General features: G+C 42.8%; 1 protein-coding gene across 7 annotated transcripts in view; it reads left to right on the plus strand.

Moving 5' to 3' along the window:
• The window catches only part of ABLIM2 (actin binding LIM protein family member 2), a 288,079-nt gene that overhangs the window by 125,318 nt on the left and 141,626 nt on the right, over positions 1-21,135 (plus strand). For all 7 annotated transcript variants that reach the window (XM_059721545.1, XM_019479283.2, XM_019479273.2 and 4 more), the window contains exons 5-6: positions 10,437-10,563; positions 14,658-14,751. In XM_059721545.1, the coding sequence (XP_059577528.1) occupies positions 10,437-10,563; positions 14,658-14,751 (221 nt within the window). The remainder of the gene's footprint in view (positions 1-10,436; positions 10,564-14,657; positions 14,752-21,135) is intronic.

Here is a 21,135-nt window from a genome sequence, read left to right on the forward strand (position 1 = left end):
TACCTCAGGCTAAAATCCCAAGCATTCCAAGTAGAGGTGCACCAGTACACCAGTCTGTATTGTATTGGCACCAATGAAAGGAAAACTGACATTATCAGCAATCGCCTTTTTAGGCTGATGTGGCCAAAAATGTTGATAAATGATGCGTGCAGCCACAGCATGCATGCGGCCAACCTGGCAGCTTGGAGAGCAGCAACTAGCTGGTGTGTGTGTGTGTGTGTGTGTGTGTGTGTGTGTGTGTGTGTGTGTGTGTGTGTGTGTGTGTGTGTGTGTAGGGGGGGAAGTGAAGGAAGGGGGATGTGGGGGGGGACACAGATTGAGACCCCTATGGGGAGGGAGGATGGGGGCTGGGGCAGGTGCTACCCAGCCAGGGCAGAGCATGGTACAGAGCTATGAGCGGTTCATCTGGCGGGTGTGGGGAACAGAAGGATGCCTCCCACCGCTGCGTGTACCCCCAGGGGAGGCATGGGGATTGCGTGCTCCCTGGATCTGTGGGAAGGGCAAGGGCAAGCCACTGCAGGCTGGGCTCTTCCCGGTGGGAAAGTTGAGTCAGGGCTGTGCTCAGGGCAGGCAGTGGTGGCACTGGGAGGTGGGGATACAGGAGGCTACAGTGAATTTTGTCCCCTGAACCAGCCACTCATAGCTCTGCCCCACACACTACCCTGCCCCAGCTGGGCAGTGCCTGCCCAGCTGGGCCTCAATCTGCCCCCACCGTACCCTTTCCCCCACAACAGACTTACCAGTCAGTTGCTGCTCTCCAAGCTGTCAGGCTGCATATCAGCAATCGGATCAGTATTGGCCGATATGGCTCATTAATAATCAGCCATCTATATGGCTCATTAATAAATCAGGCATCTATATCAGTGTAGATGTGTACTTTGCCAAATCCTGCTTCAGTGAGTTCAGTTTTCCCAATGTGGTTATTTCTGCATTGTTTTCATGAAGTAAATAAGCCAATGAGCACAGACACACTGTCACAGCGGGGTCCTCCAGGAGGGCCGTGATCTCCTTAAGGCCCCCTCTCCGTGCCTATTCGGCCCAAGGGCACCCTCTATTCTCGCCCGCCATGTCTTTGATGTTCAGTATATATGTTGGGAGGCTGCCTTACGTCTCCTAGGCACGGTTAGCTGGGACCTCTGTCCCCATGTTCTCCAGGACCCCACCAGGGGTCTCCCTGCACACTGGGTGCATTCCAGGCACCCTAGCCTTATGGGGTACGCGTGGCTCCTACCAACCCCTAATACCACGCCCCAAGCCTTGCAGATGTACTGGACGTTGGTCTGTCAACACGCCCGCTTCCCTGGGCTTCCTCCATAGTCTAGCTCACTCCCGGGCCTTCTCTGTATGCTCTATGGAAGTGCCCCCTTCGGGCTCTCCCTGTGCCCACTCTGGGCTCTCTCTAATATGCGGCCCCTTACTGGGACTCTTGTCGAGCCCACTCTGGGCCTTCTCTAAAATAACCTAGCCTGCTACAGGACTTTCTAGCGGGTCTCTGCTCTTTTAGGCCCACCGCACTGCTACCCTCTCTTATCCAGGCTCACTGCGCTGCTATCCCCTTTTCTCAGGGACCACCGCAGCACCTTGCCCTGCTCCTGGGGTGCTGTACTGCTAACCCCTTTCATCAGGGTCCACCGCAGCCCCCACCCCTGTCTGAGGTCTATTGCCATGCTAGCCTACAACCAGGCTCGCTATGCCCGTCTTGGGCTTCTCAATAGTATCGCCCTCTCGGGCTCGCTGTGCCCACGCTGGGCTCCTTAATAATGCCGCGCCTTCTCTAGGGCTCGTTGTGCCCACGCTGGGCTCCCTAATAATGCCGCGCCTTCTCTAGGGCTCGTTGTGCCCACGCTGGGCTCCCTAATAATGCCGCGCCTTCTCTAGGGCTCGTTGTGCCCACGCTGGGCTCCCTAATAATGCCGCGCCTTCTCTAGGTCTTCTCAATGTTGCCCCCTCCCTGGGGCTCAGTGTGCCCACCTTTGGGCTTCTCAATGTTGCCCCCTCTTTGGGGCTTGCTACGCTCACACTGGGCTCTTCAAACGCCCCTCTCTGGGGCTGGGGTCTACACACCCCCGTAAACTGCACCCTTACAGGCACCTGGATCCTCACGCTATTGTAGGTCTTCTATGAGGCCTCCTCCTCCAACCCCTTATAGCCTCACCCTAGCTACCAGTGTAATAAATAACACCACCACCACCACCACCACCACCACAAGCCTCCTGGCTACAACTTAACTTAAGGCTGCCTGGCTATAACAACCTTGCTCCAATCTCCTGGAGCCACCCTCCTTTGCTCTGCTTGAGCAGTTCTTGCATCTCAGCCCCAGGAACTCCTCTCCATCTGGCCACCAGCAGAGAACTACCAGCCTGGCTTCAGCACTGGGCTTTATAAGGGCCAGGCCCTGCCTCCTACAGGCAGCTGACTCTCATTAGTTGTGAGTCAATCTATCTGGAGTTGCCCTGGCAACTCACAGCTGAGCTCATTATCCCTGCTAGGGCTTTTCCCCAGCAGTTTTCCCCTCTCTAGGAGCAGGGCAGCGAGGTGTGCTGTGACACACACAAAGTGCACTTTCTTTTACCATTTAATCTTATTGGATTTTCTTTTCTCTTACCTTGCATGTTAAGAGGAACTTGGGGAGACAGTGGACTAAAACCCATTTCTTTTTACTTGCATAGCTCTGTGATTGAAGGCTTTAGCACCTATGCATGGTATGAGAGTCTCTTTCTCCCTGTGCATGTAACTGTCAGAAAGGGAAGGGCTTTCATCTTTTAACCCCCATAGCCTGGTGGTTAGGCCACTTGCTCAGGAAGCAAGATATCTGAGTTCAAGACCAGTGGGGTACAAATGGGGATGTGAACCTATGTGCCAGTGCAGTGCCCTAGCCCACAGGCAAGGAATTATGCAAACCACACTCTAGTGAATCACATTTGCACACCTAAAAATGCTAACATTGTTGGCATCCTGAAACACCCTTGAAAGGATCTTAAGGCACCTGGTTGAGAATTATTGGCTTAATGTCTAGCCTGTAGTCTGGTGGTTAGAGCACTTTGCTAAGGAACAGGAAGTTCTGGTTTAAAACCCCTCAGGGTGAATATGACCTAGAACCTGGGTCTCCTCTCCCTCCCTACTAGGCTAAAAGGTAGGAGGCCTCCCTCTCCTGCCGTAGCTTTTCTGTAACTAATATTTCGGGGCTTACCAGCTTATGCACATGCCTGGCCACTCCTGTTTCTTGCACAGCTGCCTAGCTAGAGCACAGTCCTACTGAACAATGCTCACATGGGCTTGCGTGCGCAGAGATTAGTCACATAAGTGCCAAATACTGCAGTTGTGCAGCTGTATTACATGTCATTTAAGTCCACAAAGTGAAATAGGTACAGACATTGGGCCAAATCCATCTGGGATTTCACATACTGCCATCAAATTACTCTCAAAACACCATTTAATCATCATAGCTGTGCAAGTGTCAAAAATCCAAGACCAAGGCTGAACCAGTCAAGGGAGTTCTTTCTATAGACTTTGATGGGAGTTGTGTTATGCTCTATATGTTCAAATATTCAGATGCTCTCTGTTACAGGGTGGTCAGGCCCTCTGTGAGGATTGGGCCTCCCCTACCTGTGACTAATTAAATGCTCCTCAGCTGAATCTGTGAGCTAGAATTATAGTGACAAGGTTGTAAGTCATCTTTTTGGTGGGGAACTGCATTTGGAGTGGAAATGCTTAGAAGGGGAAAAAATCATAAAATCTTCAATAAAATACAAAAGAAAAAATCTGACTGATAAATATATGAAGGCTGAACTAGGACAAATAATTTAAAAGAAAGAGCATTTGGGGGTCAGGAGAAGCTACAAAAATGCATCTTGGCTATATTCCCACTCTGTGGTGGTTGTTAGGATGAAGATGTTGGTTCCAGCATTGACAGAAATAGACCAGCAGATTCAGAAAGTTGTTGGCTGTATTTGAAATTGAAAGTCCAGTTTAACAAATTGTGTGATATAAGGGAGTTCTAAGACGATAAATGGCTTGAAAAAAAATGTTGGTGTTTTAAGAAGTTGTAAAACAAACTTTGCTTCCGGCAGTTGAGAGAAGGATCTGATAATCTCCCAGCCAGTTGTTTTGCTAGGTTAACTATCTAGCACTATCTAGCGCTATCATGTCAATTTGCTGACTTGCCTCATGAGATCATAATGCAAATGGTGCAGCCCTATCCATCGGCTTAGCCATCTCTGAATCCAGCTCAGGAATGTGCTCTCTGTTTTCAGCAGGCACTTCTTGAAGTCTGGTCTCCTCTCTTTTCAATTTGCATCTCCCTGCTATTATAATCCCTTGCTCTCTGTTGTCATGACAGGCCTCTCTGAAGCTGTACACCCAACATAAACTCTCAAATTGCTGTTATATATTTACCTTTTTTATTTAAAGAATAATGGTCTGGCTGTGTAAAATTCCTGACAACAGATAATGAAGCTATATCAAAATATATCAGCAAGTTGATCTGTGTCCTGCCGAGTTTTATTGGCTGAAGTGAAATGAGTCAGCAAAGGTTGCTACATCAATGACAAGCAGACAAGGGCATTATATAAATAGACATTGTTGGCATAGTAACTGCAGTGTTTGTTTTTCATTATCTGGAATTTAACAGGAAAAAGTGAAGTTAGAATAAAAATACACCCAAAAACACAGCTCCTCTGCCAACCCAAAGCTGCAGCAAGATAAAGAGTGAATGTCAGAATATGCTGTATTGTACTAAGTCTATAAAAATAAACTCCACATACTAGATTAAAGTATATTATCAAATAAAATCCCTGATGTGTTCAAGATTGTAAACAAATTTCCCATTTTGTAAAAGAATCCATCCTGAGGTCAGTAGTTTCTTGTGGGGATAACTCCAGGCACACACCCAAGTGTGCTCTTTTCTTATTACTAGAGCTCCTGTACTCTGCTCCACATTGTAAAAGCTTTTGCACTAGGCCGATTTCCAACATCACTGGGGTTCGGCATAGTGGTCTTAAAGACATGCTCTTACTTCCCTAATTCTTTATAAATCCACCAAAGGCATAACCCTTTATAGTTGTGCTCACAAATAGCAGATTCAGTTACAGTTTTATTGACTGTAGGTGGTCTTATTATGGTCACAGTTAAGCAACTAAATGTAGTTTTTAAAAAAAACCAAACTTTGAATGGTGCTGAGGAAGTCTGCTTTACAAAAGTTTTTAATGAACTGCTCTGATTGCAGAATTATTTTATCAGCACTGATCTATCTAGATCCTTAGTGACTTTTGTGCATCTTTTCTTCCACAAAGGCCTTGTCTGTTTCCCTTTGCCATGTCTCTAAGTAGTTCTTGACCAAATATCTTCCTGGTTCTGCCTTTTTTATATCAGATTGTCAGTTTCCATCCAGATTTTATGTAGTAACATATTATTCCAGCTGAGCTTGCATAGAAATTAGAATGATTATTATAAACTAATGATAGTATCACTTTGCTATGTTTGTCACCAGATTTTCATTTATTCTGCATATAGTAACACCATTAGAGAGATTCCCTTTTTAGAAACACATCATATTCTTTTACCTTGTTTAATTATTTTCCAAATGCTTTCTTCTTAGACTTCCTTCTTTAAGGCTTGATTCTATTTTATATGAAGCATCTTCCAGGCTCTTCACAGTCTAGATTTTTGTGCACTCTTCTCTCTCATAAGCAGACACTAGATAATACATCTGGTAAAACTCAAGAATGTCTTCTCTTTTTCCTTTTCATCCTTATTTCAAGGCACTCCAGGTAAGACGCTATATAAACTGCCCTCTATGCAAGTAAAATTATTCATCTATGAGTCTCCTGTGCAGTGGTGTCAACCTTGTTAGACTCATATTATTATAGCAGATCAAAAGAGGCATGTGAAAACTTTCACAAAATCTCTCCCCTTTCTCTTTTCTTCATTGCAAGTCAAAAGTACAAGGACAATTTAAGGTTTCCCCATTGTACTATGTACTCCATATATGACTACATGCAAAAGCACTATCCTTTCATAGCAAAGACTTCATGGATGGATGTCCCTTTCACTGTCTTGGATTTCAGTTCTGTCATCTCAGGGACATTTTTACAAGATTTCTTCCCCATGCTTTAAGCTTTTGGTCTGGTCGGTCCTCCTAGCCTAAGAAATACTGGATATATATACAGAGTTTGCTCTGGCCCTTTTTGAAGAAGATGTGTCTGGAATATGTGTTATCAAATCCCTTACTATTGCAGGCAACCACATAATCTAATTCAGGAGTGGGCAAAATATGGTCCGTGGGCCAGATCCAGCCAAGGCATTTGTCCAGCCTGCAGTGGGTCCCTTGGCCCCACCCTTTTCCAGGGATGGGGGGCAGTCCAGGCTGTGGCATATGTGGGGCTGGGGTGGTGCAGCACCCAGACTCTATTTCCCAGCAGTCCCAGTGGTGGCTCCTTTTGGCTTCTGCTACCAGGCACAGGCCCACTGCCTGGGCACCCCAGCCCATCTGCCCCAGACTCACCACCAGGGGCAGGACCCATATAGGCAGGGTGTGCGGCCAGGTAGATGGGATTGAGCCACATCCAGGAACAGGATGGGTAGGCAGGGCTGAGGGTTGGGATCATGGGGTATTGATAGTGTGGGGTTGAGGCAGACCACAATCTGCTCTCACACATCCCTGTGATGGGCACCGGTTCCACAGGCAAGGGTGTGCAGGAGCAGATCACAGCTCTGCCCGGGGCCCTGACGCCATGCTGTCACTGACCATGATAACTTTCCATGGGTTTCCCTTCAGTTCAAGTCTTCCACTGGGACCCGGGGGTGCTCCATGCATGATTCTGACATGGGATGAGACACAGAGCAATCCAGATGTCTGGGATTCAATCAACCCCTATCTGATCCCCAGGATGAGGCTGTGGGCAGCCCCTGGTCTCCAACTGAGGTCTGGGTCTGTCCTGTGACTGATCCCAACAAGGGATCACACATGGAGTAGCCTTAGGTCTAACAGTCATGTGTGCAGGCTAGCTGATCTTGGGTGCCTGATGCCCTAGGCTTTTAAACACTGTGGCTAAATACAAAGGTTCAAAAAGCCTAAGGCAAAATTGATTCAGTCTTTTCAGGTTTTTCTAAGATGCATAGATTGAATAAATAACAAGCTGAAGTGATGTTCAGTGTCCTGGTGGCCAAGATAGGCAGAAGCCTGCACTTGCCCAGGCCAAGAGCCTGAGCATGCTCACATGCACCACGTCTCATGGCCATGCTCCCTAAGGCTGCTGAACCCAGCTCAGCAGCAGTCTAGACCTGATTGGTGGCTGTACACATGCCCCTCCTGTTATCAGCAGCAGGGAGGGTAGAGCCAGCTGGCAATCTCTCAACAGCCCCACTTCCTTCTCAACCACATCTCTGAGATGGGGAGGGGGAAGGCACTCCTGGCCCAGCACTGTGTTCCCCCCAGCCAGGGTCTTCCTGGCATGTGGGAAAACCTACACCAGGGGTCTTTTGCCCCCCTGCAGCTCAGAGCTGAGCTGTGATCAGCTGCCCCCTCCCCAGTCACCTGCCTGCAAGGAGGGGAATACACCTCTCCCAGGCTGGCATCAGTCCCCCTTTCCAGGATCTGCCTGGCAAGGGGGAAAGCCCCCAACAGGAGGCTTTTCACTTCCATGCAGCTTGGACCTGGGCTGGGATCACCCCAGCCCTCCGCTTCCCAGTCCTCTGTGAGGTGGACTGGGGAAGGGGCAGCTACAGGGGTAAAAAGGTGAAAAGCCTCCTGGTAGGGGCTTTCTCCTCCTACACCGAGCAATCCCCTGCTGGGGCAGCCTGTGCCAGGCCAAGGGTGCATGCCCCCTGCCCTGCCTCTCAGACATGGGTAGCTGAGGAGGGGCAGAGCCGAGCCAATCTGAGCCCTGCTTACTGGGCTGAAGGGGGTGGCAAAAAGTCCTCACCATTGGAGCTTTTTCTTCCTTGTGCAGTGTAGCCTGGGACTAGGAGGGCCCAGGGGTCCATTCCTCTGCCCCACATCCCACTGAACTGACAGGCACAGGCAGGAAGCAGGCTAGGGAGCAGAGTCTTTACTGCCTCAGCTCTGTGACATTGAGGATGGTGGGTGGAGCAAATAGCACAGCCCAGGGCTGCAAAGCATTCTGGGATGCTCAGAGATTGAGAGTTAACTTGCATCAGGAGGGAATCTGGGTAAGAATTTCCATAAACCAATTTAACCGAAATCAATTAACTCTGATGCTACATAGAACCAGGTTTACCTTAAACCAACTTCAGCCATTTTGAAACTGGTTTACAAGCACTGAACTTCTGTTCTGGTACAGGTTGAAACTGGTGTCCAATCACTTACACGGGTATATGTGTAACTTCTGTCCCTAGCTTGGATGTGCAGCCTGGCTAGATTGCAGGACAGAGCATTTAAAAGGGAAGTTGATAACAACATCTAAGAATACATAGGTATACTCCTGCATTACATAGAAAGCCATGCAGGTATAGATATATCAAGACAGTGCAAAAGAAGATCATTGATTTCACATATTGATTGAATTACATAATATTGTTCAATACCATACTTACTTGAATACAAGATGAGGCTATTTTTCCCCAATCAGCTTGGGGGAAAAAGCCCCTCATCTTAAATTTGCATTCAAGGAAACCTCATTAAATATATTGTCTATCATTAAACTGCTGCCGAAAGAAGCATGTACTCAGCAATGGTAACAAAATATGAAGTTGATTAAATGCATCCAACACTGAGCATGACTATAAAATGCATGGCCCTTACTGGGCAAACATACTGACATAGGATGCCTGTTATGGATTTGAATAGTATCCAAAGCCCCAGATTGATGAGTCTGGGACAGAGGATACTTGCCTGGTGGTACAGCTACACAGACTTGGACAACTGAGTTCTGCTTAATCAAAATTTGAAACTTGACTATTGGGCCTTGCCTAATAGAATTCAGAACTGATTTGGCCCTTGAAACAAAATTAAAAAAACCAAAAACCAAAAAAGTCACACTGATAAAAACCTACCACACAAGGATACCTTAATGCAATCTATCTGAATAAGATATATGGCAGTGCCTGTTGAGCACAGTGCTCCTCAGTGCCAACTCTTTTTCAAGTCATGGTGAGCCACTATATTAAATACATTTTATTTCCTCTTCACTCCCACAGCTAAGATGTGCCTTTCTTTCCCATTTCTAATGATTCCTGTATCTTCAACACCCTTAAGTGACTAACAAACATCACCAAACAGGGCCCCAAACAGTTCACCCAGAATCCGTCTGTTGTCCTCTCTCACAGCCTGTTGCATATGATTAGTGTGGCCCTATCCTCCATGCAGTGGAGCTGGACCAAGTTGGGCTGTGCCTCATTTTCCAATATATTTTTGGAACATCCCAGGACACAATACCAGAACACCCAGTTCCAGTCACAAGCAGGGGGATAATTAGCACATGGATCCTTTGTGGGGGTATCTGAAGTGCATACACATACTGAGTAGTGTTGAGCTGTGGAGTTGCCATGGCTTGAAATGACGTTGACTCTGCTGGGGCCTAGCCCAATGAACTGGATGGTAAAATCACAAGCCTTTTGGCTTTGGACTTGTATGCATAGTTTGTACTATATCTAAGTACAGAAGTGCTGCTTAATATTATGTTTATGGAGTGCTTGTTGTAAAGCTTGCATCAGTTTCTAAAAAAAGGTCAAATGCATCATTTCTGGTACTACAAAAAATTATTACAGGAATATTTATTTCAAGGTGAGTGTTTTCAAATTTGCCCCTCATTTCTATGTTCTCAGGGAGAGTAAAGTCTGACAGTAAGGAGCAGAGAATGGGCTGCATGGAAAAGAAGCTGGGGGAGCAGAGGGAAAGGGAGCTACCTAATCCCCTAGATTTATTTTCTCTACTGTAGCAGTGGGAGGGGGATAATTCAAGGCAGTCTTTCAATAATTAGATTCTATACCTGTAAAATTATAACAAATTTATAACATTATATATATATAATTAATTATTGGGGGGTCATCTTATATTCAGGATCATCTTATATTTGAGTAAATATTGTATTACAATACAGCATTATTATTGTTGCTGCTGTTATTCTGGTACTACAGCATTAATTTAGATGCATTAAAATAATGTTTATGATTTTGCCTTGGTTTCACATTGCGTTCCTATGTATTCATTGCATTGTCCTCTGAGCATCTGCTGGCTATCCCACATTACTACTATCAATTATCTTTTGAAACTGGGAAACATAATTTTAAAAAAATTTAACTATAATGGTCTACATTTGCAGTTGTATTATACCAGCATTTCACTGTTGTGAGTAAGAAAAATTGCGTGTTCATTTAGTAAAACACCAGTAAATCCTCATACCATAGTAATCAATTCTTTTGTGCTTTCATAATCAATCAAAACATATGATACATATCTAAGACTTTATCTTTTACAGATTGTGGGGGCTGCGGTTCAGAAATAAAAAATGGACAGTCATTGGTAGCTTTGGACAAACACTGGCATTTGGGCTGTTTTAAGTGCTATACATGTGGCAAGCATCTGAATGCAGAGTACATCAGCAAGTAAGTTGAAGAGGTCTCTGTTCATTTTCAGCATTCTGTTCTCTAAAGGCATTTGGTTCATCTATTCTTTACACATTGTACTTGCCATTCTTTAGAGAGTATAGTAGCACAGTTTTTCTTTCTTAACTCTTCAAGTTATTAGGGAAAGGAAAGAATTAAAATAATTAGTCTGTACCACAAAGAGTGGAAAGAGGATTTTCTTCTGCACCTCAAATATACTTTTTTTCTAACAACAAATAATTTCGAGAAAAGATTGACTTCCAAATCTTTACCTACACTACGTCTGCTATTCTAATCAGAGTTCATTTCTCCCTGACAGATGTATGTCAACCAGGTAAAACTGTGAAGCAATTATTTATAAGCCTTTCAATGAGAATTTAAGGCCATAGGCTTAAAACTATTCAGGAATTCAGGTTCAAAATTAAAAGAAGGTGCCTCACCATTAGGTCTGGGGGGTGTTGGTACACCCTTCCCAAGCAGTAGGGACAAAAATGCAACCACTTTTAAAATGAGGCTTGATGAGTTTGCAGAGGGAATAGTGCTTGTAGTAGCAAGACACTAGACTTGATGATCCAGACTGTTCTGTCTAATTGTCTTTTCCTCTGGTCTTTGCTCCTAATTTCACAGCTTGCATTGACAGCTAACGACAAAATGATATCTCAGAACACTATGCTCTTAAATAAAGTTCTGACAGACCTTATTGCCTAAACATCTTCTGAAGTTTTACTACTAGTCGTAGTAGTAGTTTAATTGTGCTGTTTGTTGTTTTCACAAAGCAGGTTATATGTTAAAAGGATATTATGCCCAGTTCATCCTAAAAGAATAAAATCAAACAGCAATAAAAAAATTCCAAAAACTATACAGTAAGAAATTCCTTGTACCACCATGCTTGGATAAAAAATGTATTTCCATATAATAATCCAGGAATACTGAAAACATTGTTGTTGTCCTTGTACACTTAAATGTTGGGTACATTTAAATATGCATAGCTCAGTGACTTTGATGGAGACATGTTAGCTTACACCTGCTGAAGATCTGATCTCACCAGTACTAACAGCTAAAGTGCTTTTTTTTTTTTTTTAATATTAACTTTATTTTTTCTAAATAAGACAAAAATAGTTGCTCCTGCTTTTCCCTTTTCATACAGTAGTTCTCAACCTTTCTTGGACTTGAAGCATTCCTAATGGGACGTGAAGCAGCCCTCAATAACTGTTGTAAATTGAGTGGCACTCATTTTCAAAAGCTAATTTATATATTACAGTGTGTACCTCCTTACACAGCAGCTGGGCAATAGGGGTGAGGGATCATCCAGGCAGGGACAAGCCTGAGCCTAGCTTATCTGCCTAGCCTATCCTCATTCCTCACATCCCATTTATCTCCTCACACCTCTTGGCACTCTTCAGAGAATCTGGTGGCACCACACCACCCTGGTTGAGAATCACCATTTTAGTCTGTCATCTTTCAGTAATTTTATCAGGAGCACTTATCCAAAGTAATTACAACTTCCTTCTAAGAAATTAAAAATGCTTTCAGATCTTCTGACCTACACGCGAGGCAACAAATATTTTTTTTCCCTTTTTAACCAATGGACTTGGCAGTTTAAGTGACTTGCCCCAGGCTACCTGCAGTGTCTATGGCAGAACCAAAACCTGATCTCCATAACCCCAGTGGGAAATGCAAAGCCAGTTTCCTTCCTCACTAACCCATTAGAAATAGGTTAGAAGACAGTGAAATGAAAGTCCATCTGAAGTCAGTGAAGTAAGACAACAATAAAACAAATCCTTTCTAATCCTTTTTAACCAAACAAAATAGCTGTATCACATTTTCAGATGAACAATGGTTCTTAAATTTGGCAATTCCTGAATAAACAAGGAAAATGTCTGGTGAGAATTATTTGCTAGAAATCTGATGCAAATATAAAAAGACTTTTTCCTGCCATGTGGGCATATACAATATGTATTGTTTTTATTCTTTCTCCTAGATTTTACACCTGTGTTAACCCAACTTTGATTTTATTCATTTAGCAAAAAAAAAATGCCTGACTTCTTACGGATCATATCCCAAGTTCATTCATGAAAAATGATTCCCTGTAAGATTTGCGCCAAATATTCCAATGAGAAATAGTAAATTTTATGAAAATATGTATTTAGTCAAAAATCTTCATCTGTCTATATTTTTAACAACTCTAATTCCAGTTCCTATGTGATACAATTTTGCAGACGTCAAGCTGCAGCTGCTTGGAGGATTTTTTGAGCTGTAAATTTATTTTTATGTGTGGTTCCCCTGAACAAATAACTAAATCCAAGTTAATGCTTTTCTCTTATTTACAATCTAAAGCTAAAGGTCTTCCTTTGGTTCCACAACTTTCCTTTGTTTTCTAAAGATTTTGCATCATATGATGGACAGAGAACAATTTAAACCATTCATGTTATCATCCCTGGAAGTTCCTCACTAATACAAGGATATCTCCGATCCACTTGAGACAGGATGAGGAGAATAGAGAACATGTAATAGTAAATAATAAAAACTGCCTCCTCACAGAGGTGTGAGGAGAACTGAATGTTGTAAACCACTTTGAAGATGAAAGGTGGTAGAGCCCTGATCGTTAATAGGGGTTTAAGCATCTAATTCTTCTGAAGGTACCAAAGTCCCATTGTTTTCAATAGAAGTTATGCCCCTAAGTGAGACTTAGTTGCCTAGGTACATTTGATGTACTGGACCGTTGTGTTATCCAAATGAAATTGTGTTGTATTAAATAACCACTAAATATTTCTCTTACATGTATTCTCTCTCTCTTTCTTTCTCTTTCTTTCTCTCTTTCCTGCCCCACTTCCTTCCACAAACTCGCCCACAGTGTTCTATAAACTGTGGAAATAAGGTGATTTAGTTTTTAGGTTAAGTATAACTCCTTTGATGGAAACAATCTAAATACTCTAGAAAGGGGGCCTTAATTTAACTCTTTAATTCAGATTAGCTAGGTTCTGATCAGTTATTTAGGGTCTGATATAATAATCCATTTTAGTTAATGAGAAGATATATAGCTGTGCATTTTAGAACAAAGCTGAGATTTAAAATTTCCATTTTGTGCTTTTGTAAATTATTCATCAAATTAAATCCTACAAATGAAACCATGTAAAATTCTGCTGCTTATTGCATGCATGAGGCTATTGCAGTCACTTTTCTGCCGCTTCGATGGAGCTCATAGTCGCTCTGTCTTCTGCAGAATAAATTCTACATAGGACAGTGGCTCTCGTGACTCCCTTTGAGAGCTCCCAAATCAGAAAAGAGCCATTAGGATTAGCCATATCACTCCACTCTGAAATTCAACATATTCAAATGGGCAAGTATTCCCCTGTAAGCCAAGCTAAAAGTAGGTTTCGATGATAACTAAAAAAAAGCAGAGAATAATATGTGGACATAATTATTTCTTTCTGAGTTGGAATATGAAAAATAACCTAAATGAGTAAAACCATCAAAACAAGTGCTGTGATGCATTTGAGTGTAAGAAACTGTTTGCTGCTTTTAAGGTAAAAGATGAATACAGTGAAGTTAAAAAGTGGGATTGAGGTAAATTTGGAGGGGACAGACTTGGTGTCCCAGGTGTAATTTTTTGTTAATTTAAGTTTATCAAGGGAGGACAACAGGGAATTGGAGATGCGCTATTTACCAGAGCGCCCCTGGGAGCAACTAGGAATAATGGGCGCAAACTAACGGAGAGTAGATTCAGGTTAGACATTTGGAAGACATTTTTTACAGTAAGGTTGGCCAGAATCTGGAATGGGCTTCCAAGAGAAGTGGTACTAATCACCTAACTTGGAGGTCTTCAAGAGGAGGCTAGATAGTCAGCCGGCTGGGGTCATCTGACCTCAGTCCTCTTTCCTGCCAGGGGCAGGGGGTTGGGCACAATGATCCTTTGTGGTCCCTTCCAACTCTACAATCTATGAATATTTGGTTCTTTACAGAATTAGTAAGAGGGAAAAGATCATTTCAGGAGAAGCTGTTTAGAGACTTTATACAGTTAGCCATGTGAAATACAAGAGAAGCTATAAACATATTCAAAGCTATTCTTGCATTGTCTGTCATCTGTTTCCCAGGGATGGTGTTCCATACTGTGAAATGGACTATCATGCTAAGTTTGGCATAAGATGTGACAACTGCGAGAAGTACATCACAGGAAGAGTGCTGGAGGTAAGAAGGATATGTCAATCAAACAAACACCCACCCTCAAAATTTAGGATCCTACTTTGTACAGTTCAGATACTCAGCATTTTCATTATCTTCCCATTTCACTCCCATGTTAAATCACCCACAGTTCTTTTTATGAACTGGCAAGCAGTATTTCCATAACTCCATAAAATTTTCTTGCTGGATGTCTTGCTAGAATGTATATTTTAAATGAACTATTTTAAAGTTTTGATGTGCATAGAACTAGAAGAATGGAGACAATTCAGAAGGCTGTCTGGCAAGTTTAAATGCAAGTGTGTTATAGATGATGTGAAGCTATAAATTCCATTCTTAGGTGTCCTTTTATCTACTCTGTCTTTCTCAGACTCCAGTGTGAACCTGTTGGAAAAAATAAATGGAGCTTTTTAAAAACGTTATTTGTGGTCATAAATGATCCACATTGCAGTTTCTTTGAGCCTTTTTGTTCTGAAAAGAATTTGGACTGTATCGTGTGTGCACATCAGCTGTCCCCAAAAATCTTATTATGGGCTCCATGTAACAAAAGACCAAACTGAGTTAGATCAGAACTGGAACAAATTCTCTGTGTGGCTGGATGGTTATCCAATTGAGTGTGTAGTTCTGTCAGCTTCTGTGCCTTGTCTTGAGTTAGTTCGCTTAACACTGAAGAAAGGAAGAGCTCATCACATCTTTCATTGATTATCCTTTTTGGCTCATTAGTAATGTGAACCTGTCAATAAAGCACATTCTTCCACCTGAGAAAGAATGATTGATAGGCATGCGTCAGGGCCTCAAATGGCCAAAAATAGGGGAAGTGGGATCCAGCAGGGATATACACAGAATGGGTACTTAAGTAGGAAGGGTGCCCCTGTGTAAATTCCTTTACCACTGCACAGTATACTACATGCTCTTCCTTCAACAAATCATTTTCCCCATTATAATTTGTGTTGATTAAAAAAAATATTGTATTTGTTCTAATGAAAAATTAAAAATCAAAATTGAAACAAAACGTTTCAACCAATGCGGAACACTTTTGTTTTCAGTATTTTGCTCCTGGAAAATTTCAAATTGAAATAGAAATAGACATTGTTAGTTTTTGCCAAGTCAGAATAAAGCTGAATTCTTTCAATCTTTTATGAAACAGAGCTTCCACCCTCTGCACAGCTCTAGAAGCTGGCACATAGAGCATGTGGATTGAAAATGCCTTCCCTATATCTTTGCCAGTCAACTCATGATTTAGAAAGCTCTAACTAGTCAGCAGAGGAGTATCCCAAGGTATTGTTCAGCAGCAGAAGTAAAAATAATCCTGTTCCACACCCAGTTTGGTGCTTGAATCATATGCACTATTGTTACTGCTGCCTGATTCAATACTTGTATTAGTGTAACAGATATGAGCACTATGCATGGTCCTGGGATCTTAGGCCCCCAGGGACCAATCCTGCATGTAGGGCTCAATCAGTCCCATTGTCTGGCCCTGCCCTACCTCATCTGGCCCACAGAGCCAAAAGATTGAGTACCAGTGATCTAAGGAATATACATGAAACAAGATACATTTAGTAATATTTTTTAACCAACTAAATGGTTGGGAGAAGTGTTAAACAAGCTTTTGGGCACAATATGCCCACATTGAAAATTAAAATAGATAACTTAGGTATGACACAATGAGAAGGTTGGAGCAGAGCAGGGATGCATGAAGAAGACTGGCATGTTCAAAGCAATAGGCCAATTTAAACAGTATTCCTTCATAGCAGTTTCTCTGTGATCATTATAAACTGGATTAGAAGGTAAAAGTACTGCCACCTATTTCTATAACTCCTGCTGACCTTGCACTACAGAAACATCTTTTAAAACCTGATTCTTCATGGCCTTATAATATCTACATAAAAAGGTTCCTCTGGTAGAATTTTACCCTCAGTTTGCACAGAGAGAAATGATGACATAAGGCACAAGGTATTTGAGAAATGGCCCTTAATACTTTTGTTGATGAAGAAAGGAAGAATGTCAAAAGGCTCTTGGTGTGTACAGGCAGCTCTCATTTTGTTAAAAGGGAAACTGCTGGCAGGCAGTATATTTGAGTAAATTCTCTTGATGCAGTTGGCTGAGAGGAACAGGCAGATCAGCATAAGTCCATGACCTAGCACAGGTCATTGTTTCGTTGCATATGCAGGTCATAATAATCCTGAGAAAATGTCACATTTTGAAGATGTAGGAGTTTTAATGTGATTAGTTGCATGGGGAAAAAAAGACCGACTCCAGTTTTCAGTTGGTTGTAACATATGGGGTTTTTCTTCATTTTTCTCTTTATTATAAAGTGCTATGATGAACATACTGAAGTACAAACTGAAACCAGTGTAAATTGAGAGTAACTTAACTGAGGTCAGTGGAATTAAACTAATGAAAAATATGGGGTTGAGAAGAGAGTTGGGGCCTGAAAGCTTAAAAATATGGAAAAGGGGAATTTGTGCAGTACATAAAAGCCTATGTATCCACATTTTTTTAAAAAAAGTCAGACAGTGGGTGTGTCTACATGTTCAGTCATCGCTTTTGCTACTGCACATTAAATTTAGTACATCTGAGATACTAATTAAATACACATTAGGCTGCCCTAATGCACTGTAGTGAAAGTGCATGGTTTTTCGGTGATACTTAATGCACAATAGCCTAATTTTATGGCTTAGTAGTATATTAGCATGGCATTTGCCATGATGCTGTAATGTGCAGTAAAATAGGCTACTGCGCCTTAAAGTGCACCTGTAGACGTGCCCAGTAAGAAGCAGGCAATATGTTTAAACAAGTCAATTAATCTACAGTATCTGGAAGTTTGTCATAATAATTGTGACAGGCAGCCATTTCGGGGCTGGGTTTCAACTTTAGCCCACCCACCTAAGTAAGGCAGTCCGCCCAGTTTCTCCTACCACAATTTGCTGTTTCTTTATTTGGTGTGAAATGCAGGCTACCCAATTTATTGCCCTAATGCCAGGGGATACTGTACACATGACTCCAATCCTCCCTTATCATGCCCCATGCCTTGCAGAGGGCATCCTAGGGTTGTTCTTTGCTCTGGCTCGTGGTCAGGCCAAACTCAGCCTCTTGCTAGGTCTCATGCATTCATCCTTTCACACCACCCCATCGAGCTTCATTCATACTTCCCCCCTCTCACTAGAGCTTCTTGCACTCCACCCTCTATCACTGGGTTTCTTACATGCTGCCCCTCTCTGGGCCACACCCAAACTGCCCTGCTCCCTTGAGCAAGTGCATAAGCCATCAGGTTTACCTACTCACACTTCTTGACTCGCCCTGGTGCAGCCTTTCAGGCCTCTCCCACGACCCTCATCAATATTCTCTAAACATTTGTTTTCATAAAATAATACTAAGAAATAAGACCAAGCAAACAAACATCAGAATACTGAGTCCATATCCAGTAGAGAGAAATTATTTTTTATTTGCAGCTGACCATCCTCTTCTCATGACTTAGAGTTAGCACAGATCTCTCAGATGTCTCACTTATCAAATTCATTGTATTTTAACCCTCTTCTTTGCCTACACCTTTGTAGCTCCCTGGTCAGTGTATGTCTTCTTCCTTTGTACATCTCTAAAGGATTCAGCTATTTCTAATTTTAACTTTTGTGTTCTTGAAAACCTGAAACTATTTCAGTATTTCTACTTTCATTTTAAGATCTTGAATATAATCTGAACATTCAAAAGAGAAATAATGGGGGGAAAAGGTTGTTCAAAAGGGTAAATGTCATCACAGTGAGACTTATTAGACTGAAATAGTGTCCCAAGGGAAGTACTGGAAGGCATCACTTAGATCATATTAAATCTACATTGGACACAGTGCTGGAAAATTTTTGTTAGTGAACAATCCTCCACTGACAAAAGGAGGGTCTCTATGATCTAATAGGATTTTTTCCATCTCTGATTTCTATGATAATGAACAGTCAGCAGGACAGCTGCTTCTACACTTAATTTGTGTGACCAGATTTCATAGCTTAGTCTCCCACTCCTACAGTTCATGTACATTTTAAAGTTTTTATTGAGGAGAGAAGGAAGGGAGAGACTAGTATTGCAAACTACTGATAACTTACAATAATACAGCTGTTTTCTTATGCTGCCGGCCAAATATTATACATCAATTGCTTACTCAAATTTTTCCTGTGGCCTGTTTTCTGTTGGTCATATCCTGGAAATGTCAGAGTAAATGGACTCAGGAGTATAGCTCTAAATACATAGGAGGAATGGAACTTCTCAGGAGATGGAGAATTAGTCTGTGTACTATTTTGCCCAAGTCTGCAGATGATACTAAATTGTGGGGTGAAGTGCACACTCCAGAGGGTAGGAAACAATTCCAGGCAGACCTGGACAGGTTGAAAAAGTGGGCAGAATACAATAGGATACAGTACAACAAGGACAAATGTAGAATGCTGCACCTGGGTGTAAAAATATCCAGCACGCATACTGGCTTGGAAATGATAACCCTCTCAGAAACACAGAAGTGGAAAGGGATCTATCTCCGAGTCATAGCGGACTCCAAGATGAACATGAATTGTCAGTTTGACAATATCATCAGCAAAGCTAACCGCACTTTATCGTGTATCAGCAAATGCATGACAAATAGAAACTAGTAGTGATACTTCTCCTCTATGTGGCATTGGTCAGACTGTAGTTGAAGTACTGTATCCAGTTTTGGGTGCCGTACTTTAAGAAGGATGTTGGTAGCCTCAAGATGGTCCAGAGGAGGGCCACTCATATGGTTAAGGGTTTACAGGGCAAGCCCTATGAGGGGGAGACTAAGGGACTTGGACTTCTTCAGCCTCCACAAGAGAAAGCTGAGAGGTGATCTTCCTCCAACTTCATTAGAGGGGTGCAGCTAGATATCGGAGATGCTCTGTTCACCAGGGCACCTCTTGGAGTAACAAGGAACAATGGTCACAAAATTGACAGAGGGCTGATTTAGCCTAGACATCAAGAAAAACTTCATGGTGACGGCAGCCAAAATCTGAAATGGGCTTCCAAGGGAGGTGGTGCTCTCTTTACATTGGGGGTCTTTAAAAGAAGGCTGGATAGGCATCTGGCTGAGGTCATCTGACCCCAGCACTCTTTCCTGCACAGGCAGGGGGTCAGATTTGATGATCTGTTGAGGTCCCTTCCAACTATAGTGTTGGCTACAAATGTCCAACTCGGGATCCTTAAAATTCTAGTTTATTAGGCGGATTGAAACACTGTAATCATAAACCTTGGGGCTAGTCCCCACATACACTCACACAGTAGCAGGTATACCTATCCTCTGTAGCCTATCCTACAAGCGCTGGAGTCTGTCATTGAGGCTTCTTTCAGCGTGGTGTTATCTTCCAGAAGGGGGTCACTGGCTGGTCCTCCTGGCTGGACAGGTCTGGTCGAGTTGGAGATCAAGAGGGCGCCACTGAGGGTCACTTTTCACTGCCTTTTATCTGTCCCTGGCAGACTTTGGTGACTCCCCAGTTTTCAAGTTTGCCCAATCCAGGGGTCATTGACCCTCGTGGGACTCCCCCCCCCCCCTCGGTGGCTACTGGACAGCATCTGTCAGCCCCAGGGGTCATCCACATGTACGTGCAGGTTTGGGAGTCTGTTGATGAATTTTGAATAGGGCTCTGGGAGCAGTTGATCTGGAGATACTCAGCCCAAAAGTTGGTCTCTGTCATTGATCAACTCAGGCCAGGGCTTCTAGCCTTTGATCAGTGAGGTAAAGAGATTTCCTGGTTGTTACATTGTCTTCTACTGAGTTCTTCCATTGGCTGATCTGCAGCTTTCCAGGTGTTAATTGCTGCCTGCTTCCATGTTACACATAGAATCACTGATTCACTTGCTCTTTCAGAGGCCAGCCTGATACAGGGAAGGGCAGTTTGATTCCTGCCCTTGTTAACATTGTTACAATGTATAACTTACTTATGAAACTAAACACATTTAGTTGAAAGTTGAAAGGTGAGGAGTATAAAAAATATAAGCTACAAATGCCATGGCACACAAATAGATAAAAATACCAAACTACAAGGGGAGATACAAAATGCACACACACAAATTTGAAAACACAATTCCTTATCTTAAACTGAAAGAGAGGAAGGAAGAAAAGGTAGAAAAAGAGAAACATATCCAGAGAGGGGAGAGCAAATGCAGGCAAGAGGAAAAGGGGGCTTTCTGCTACATTATTCCCCACCTTGATATCGACCTTACACAAGGGTGATGTCACTATATTGTTTGAACACCATTGTTCAGCTATATAGACAGGAGGTGTGTCATCTTCAGCTGGTTTGAAGTTAAGACAAAACTTAGGCAGTTAAAAGATATTGAAAGAGAAAAGCCTTGGGGGGTGGAGAGAGAAAATAACATAATGAGATTGATTTGAACAGTTAC

This window comes from Alligator mississippiensis, chromosome 2 (assembly GCF_030867095.1).
Source record: "Alligator mississippiensis isolate rAllMis1 chromosome 2, rAllMis1, whole genome shotgun sequence".
NCBI lineage: Eukaryota > Metazoa > Chordata > Crocodylia > Alligatoridae > Alligator > Alligator mississippiensis.